General features: G+C 40.6%; 1 protein-coding gene across 1 annotated transcript; it reads left to right on the top strand.

Moving 5' to 3' along the window:
• Nucleotides 1-2,649: 2,649 nt before the first annotated feature.
• On the top strand, nucleotides 2,650-3,931 carry LOC147901047 (uncharacterized). Its single transcript, XM_087375928.1, has 2 exons — nucleotides 2,650-2,878; nucleotides 3,296-3,931. The coding sequence occupies exons 1-2, from the start codon at nucleotides 2,699-2,701 to the stop codon at nucleotides 3,584-3,586; spliced, it is 471 nt and encodes a 156-aa protein (XP_087232054.1). The 5' UTR covers nucleotides 2,650-2,698; the 3' UTR covers nucleotides 3,587-3,931.
• The last annotated feature ends 1,859 nt before the right edge of the window (nucleotides 3,932-5,790 follow it).

Raw genomic sequence — 5,790 nt, 5'->3', positions numbered from 1 at the left:
TACATTAAGTGGCCGAGGCTTGTATATGTGTTGGGCACACATTTGCACATGCTTACGTATGTGTGTGCATATGCTAATATTGATTTCAATTATTGATGCAACATTAAAAACTTCTTATTATACTAGAAGACACCATAGCCGTCCTTTAGAGTTTACAAATTTTATGAAAAGGAAGACATCATTTGAAGTTATTTTCTACATCTGTTCTTAAAACTTTGGCATTAATTTGACCTTCCACAAGTTCTAATATAGAGAACCAATACAAATCATAATGTGCTAGCTATTATAGAATGTTCTACCAAATTAGCTTGCCATATTACTCATGAACTAGTCACAATAAAATACTTATGAGCATGGAAGATTTTTAAAAACAAGAAGTAAACCAATGATTGTAGATTGTGGAGTGGAGGGGGAAGGGAAGAGTTGAGGGGATAAGGTACAATGCATAGAACTTTGTTAATAATTTCATGTTTAGGGCCACAGGGCATAAGGTCTCGTGCTTGGTAGGGTTGAGTAGATTGGTAAGAAAGTTAGCGCTCCAAGTTTGGCAACATTAATTTTTTTGTAGGTGGGATAATAAAAAGAGTCTCGTATACAAAGAAAAACAAAATGCTTATTGACATACCTTGAAATGGGGGACTCAATTTTTAATTCTTTTCAATTGGGGGAACTTATAAAGGAGGAGGGGGATCCTTCTGTCTAATAATTTAATTCAATATGATAGTCCCCCCTCCAAGCCTACATCCAAGAGCTCCTTCTTTGTGACACGTGGTAGGCTCTTCTCCTCCAAGTTGCAACATGTCGTCTCTTTCTTTTTTGGGTGTCCGTGGTTAATAGGTTAAAGATTATAGGCACGATTTTGATGCCATTTGGACACCCAAAAATAAATCTAAAGGGAGACCAAAATGAAAATACAACTGCAAACTGTTGTGTTTGTCTACGCATGCCAATGCTATGAGGGTCCAAATCGTTGTAAAGTGAAAAGCTCGCATTCACTCCAAACAATTTCGAATGATAAGTAGTGGAAAGCCTTTGTATCAAACTCTCAAGCATAATTCTACCAGTCACAAAAAGATGTGGAGTTATAAATATGATTGTTGTGAATAAAAAAGGAAGTAACTGGAAAGACAAGCTTTTGACAAGGGGAGTGGACCCTTTAATAATCTAAAAAAATGAGGTGAAGGACTTGGGGGCGGGGGAGGGGGAGCACAAAATGCACGATGTGAGAAGATAAGCTTCCTTAGAGTGGAATAAGGGTATGCTAGTGGCCTAACTTTTTTTCCAACAAAGAAGATTCTTCACTTATTATGTGCTTACAGTAGAGGTGATTCAAATTGAGATTGCATATTAAATCATTGGAATGGGAATTATGGTATGTAGTTTCAACATGCAAAACATTTTTCATATAAATCTTTATGCAAAACGTTATTCATGGAATTCTTGTATGCAAAACATTATTCACGGAATTCCAGTATGCAAATATATTTCTCTAGTTGGCAAGGAAGTTTATGTAGGAAATTTTTTCTGTGAAGTAAAATAATTTGGAATTAAAAGACAGTTACAATGCAGTTGTTCAAGTGTAACCCTAAAGGACTACTTCTAGGCCCTAGAAGACTATCCAGAACTCAAAGGCTCTCATGCTATGAAATTAAAGCACACTGAAATACTATGCTTCGAATCAAGATGCAAGATGGCACACCATACTTTTTATTCCTCTTTGCTATACGATTGAGGAAAGTGTGTGGTTAGGATTATAATTCATGTGTCTGACACACATGTATGAGTTGAGCATCTAGGATGGTAGAGTAGAGAGTGTGAGCAACACTTTACAGAGATTATTTTCATTGTTTACACAACCATGTGTGCATAGGGCAAGCCCTTAAGTGAGTTAAGAGTATATTCCACCTTCTAGAAAGATTATGCATTTGTTTACGACGACTATACTTGAACCTTCAAACCTAGGAAATGGTAGGTGACATGGCTATGTGTATGCAACCTTGCCCACCACAAGAAGCCAAGTTATTGAGGCTTGGACGGGTGGGTTGTTTAGTGTGTACTCACTCTAAGGCCCAGTCCACACCTCCCATCAGCCATCTCTAAAAATATGAAGTTAAGGGTTGCCAACCTACTTAGCCCAACATGAGAGAAGACCTATACTACTGACACAAAAAAGTTGTTTCCGACATTTGATGGCGGCTATCCTACTCCATGGTCGTGTGCGAAAAGCTCCAGTGAAGCGATGAGTACTACTACAAGAATCATACCTTGGTGACATAGAATGGCAGCTTGTTGTCTAAAAACATGACTAGTGGGGTTGTGAACCACCACGCCATCCTCCTACTCAACGGGTGATCTTGGATTAAGGAGCTAGGCAAGAAAGTTAAAAGGGGGTTTAAGAATGGGATTAGTGGTCCATATAAGCTCCCAGCCCCCTTGAGAGCAAAGCACAAGCACTTGCCCTCACGCCATAGCTACAGATGCTCTACCGAAATGAGATGCTCTACCGAAATGCTAGAGTAGACACCCCATAACTGTCTCTAGCAAGGCGAACATTTGCTGGCATCGATTTGGGGATACATCTTGAATTAAGGAGGTAAGCGAGGTAGTTAAAAGGGGGGTTACGAGTTGGGATTAGTGCGTCTATATAATCTCAAAGCCGCCTCTGATTTGAGAGCAAAGTACCTGCCATAGCTTTGTTATGTATAGAGCTGCTTCAAGGATGAAAGATGCTCTGCAGTTGAGCCCGCTCGACCATGACCAGTCCCCTCCCAAGAAGAGCGACGTTGCTCTATCCGAGCTCACCCAGATGATGGCCGACTTCGCCAGCGAGAGAGATTGGGAGAAGTTCCACAGTCCCAGAAATCTTCTGCTTGCCCTAGTATGTGTCTCTTTCCCTTGTTTCTACTTTTCTTGCTTGACACGAACTTATGCAAACAGTTCTGGGCAGAGCGTGCTAGCTCTAGGCTGTCCTCGCGGTTTTGAGTTGTGAGCCGTTCATATTGCGGTCCGTCCTCTCTGATGGTGGTGGCCGAGATGCCTTTAAAGGGTCTATAGATAACAGTAGATCAACTTTAGAAATGTACGCGTTGGCCGTAGGTTGCTCCTACGAACGTTATCAATGAAATCTCCGGCGTTCTTCCTTTGAAAGCGTGCTGGGTTTCACATGGACGATAATTTTATTGTTCGATTTGTAGCTATATCACCGGAATATGAAGAGCAGCGAGATGTTGATGTAATCTTCGGTCTCTCTTTTCTTCTAGTCTCTCATATAAGGCGGGTTTTATGATTTTGGCAGGTTGGGGAGGTGGGCGAGCTGTCGGAGATCTTCCAGTGGAAAGGCGAAGTTCCAAGGGGCCTGCCTGATTGGAATCCGGAGGAGAAAGAGCATTTGGGGGAGGAGCTTTCGGATGTGTTACTGTATTTGGTTCGTCTAGCAGACATATGCGAAGTCAATCTGGGGGAGGCGGCGCTCAGGAAGCTGAAGAAGAACGCTTTGAAGTACCCTGTAGAAAGATGCAAGGGCTCCTCCAAGAAGTATACACTATACGAGGATGATGAGAAGAACGTCGAGGTACAGGAGCTGTGAGCTGACGCGGAACAACATCTACGCTCAATTTTTGGGCGCTTTGTAAAGTCGTGATCCTGCCCTCCAAAAGCTTTGAATGTGACTATCTATATAGCCCGACTCAACAAAATATTACACGCGTAGAATAGAATTTTCAATCTTGTGCACTGTCAATCTGTAACGTCACAAACCACAGAGAAGCTCTTGAAGGGTCTCTTCTTAAATCATGCTGTTCCCAGTCCATGTGTAGGTTCTGTTGAATTTATCCAACAAGGCACAGGAGGCCCCAATTTTGCTGCACCTTGTAATTTTCCCTCCCCAAACATCTATGCTTCGTAATATACATCATAGTTTAAAGTTGGTGTTACTGTAGGCCAAGCCATTTGCCCTCTGGACCTCTCGACTGTTCTTGGTTGCGTGAAGGTTAATCGGGTGTCGTGATCTTTGCTATACTTTGCAAGTGACCGCAAGTGACCGTCACTGGCGTTTGAAATTTTATAATCTCTACTTTCCAAGTGATTATAGTGGCCTTTTGAATTTTGCAAATGGTTCGTCCCTAAACTCTTCCTTCTAGGATCGATAATGCAATTCTCGAATGGCTTTTATGGGTCATTACCTTTTCATGGCCACATCCTTAACCTTTTTTAGATGTTCACCTGGATTTTCTGCATTGTTAGACAAGAACATAATGGAGGTTTCCCTGGCACAGGTTGAGACTTTACTGCTTTTTTAGCTTCCTATGTTTTTTCCATGAAACAACATTTCTTCATGAACTTTTATGGCACTTGATCGTAATTGTTTCTACCCATAGGGTGATTGCCACGTGGGACTGTAAGGGAGAGTTTGGATGACTGTCAGTGGCTTTCCTATGTACCCAGTTTGTGTCTTTGAAAGCATGGTAGCGTTTGCGTTGTATCACGGTGCTTAAAGCTCACTCTGGGAGTGCTGTAGTAAGTTCTTATGAATAGGCTTCCCACATTTGCGTCAAGTACAGCTGTGCGAATTGAAGGGGCAGAGCAGTAAACCTGAAAATGATCAAGTACAACCTTGCGAATTGAAGGGGCAGAGTAAACCTCAAAATGAAATTTTTACTTGAAAGCTCATAGAGACGTGCTTTTGAATTTATAGCTTCAAGTTTTCAAGATTGTATAATAGATAATTTGTGGATACACAAGGTCCCAAGAGAGTGTTAGTGAAGACTAGGCTCGTATCCTATTCAAGAGTGCTAATAGCTATTATGTATTGAGGCAACTCCCTACATTATGTGACATGGGAGGTTTTCGGTAGTTTGTCTCTTTAGTCATATCTATAATTGGTTGAAATCTCTCTTGTGAAAAGTCCATACTAACCAATCCATTCATAAGAGACTATGGAGAGTAATTCCATGTTTTAGCATTATTTTATACACTTGTCCTCCTTAGTGTAGTGAATGAAATTTCACCTTAAAGGTCTCTCTAGTAGGATCTCTAATAACAATCAATACAAAAAAAAAATGAGGGACTTGCATAACATCTGTGATTGGTGGAAGTGTGGCAAGGAGAGATGAGTGCTAATAGCTATTACGTATTGAGGCAACTCCCTACATTATGTGACATGGGAGGTTTTTGGTTGCTTGTCTCTTGAGTCATATCTATAATTGGTTGAAATTTCTCTCGGGAAAAGTCCATACTAACCAATCCATTCATAAGAGACTATGGAGAGTAATTCCATGTTTAGCATTATTTTATACCCTCCTTAGTGTAGTGAATGAGATTTCACCTAAAAGGCCTCTCTAGTAGGATCTCTAATAACAATCCATACAAAAAAAACATGAGGGACTTGCATCACATCTGTGATTGGTGGAAGTGTGGCAAGGAGAGATGTCCCTTAGGCAAACACTAAGAGTTTTATGCTTATTAGATTGTCTACACATGAGCAAGCTATGCCAGAAAATGCAAAATTTATGGAGTGTAAACATTGACATCCTTGCTTGGTGCTTCCACACTAGTAGTAGGCCCTACAAAACCAATACAAATGCTCCCAATTTTCTTTTGAAGGTTTCAATATTAAGGTGGAATTACGAGATAAAAACATTTTAAGTTGATGAACTTTGAAATTGCCACTCCTATACAATACATGCCCTTGTGACTTGAGCCTAAACCATAAGAGTTGAAGAGTTTTCTTGTGGATATGCACAAGGTTTACCACCATCTGGTGACCATTCACTACTTTCTTCCTTAATTCAA

Source organism: Dipteris shenzhenensis, chromosome 6 (assembly GCF_047967505.1).
Source record: "Dipteris shenzhenensis isolate YYH24624 ecotype China chromosome 6, Dip_SZ_1.0, whole genome shotgun sequence".
NCBI lineage: Eukaryota > Viridiplantae > Streptophyta > Polypodiopsida > Gleicheniales > Dipteridaceae > Dipteris > Dipteris shenzhenensis.
Note: the sequence above shows the minus strand (reverse complement) of the source record. Positions and strands in the feature narration are given on the sequence as shown.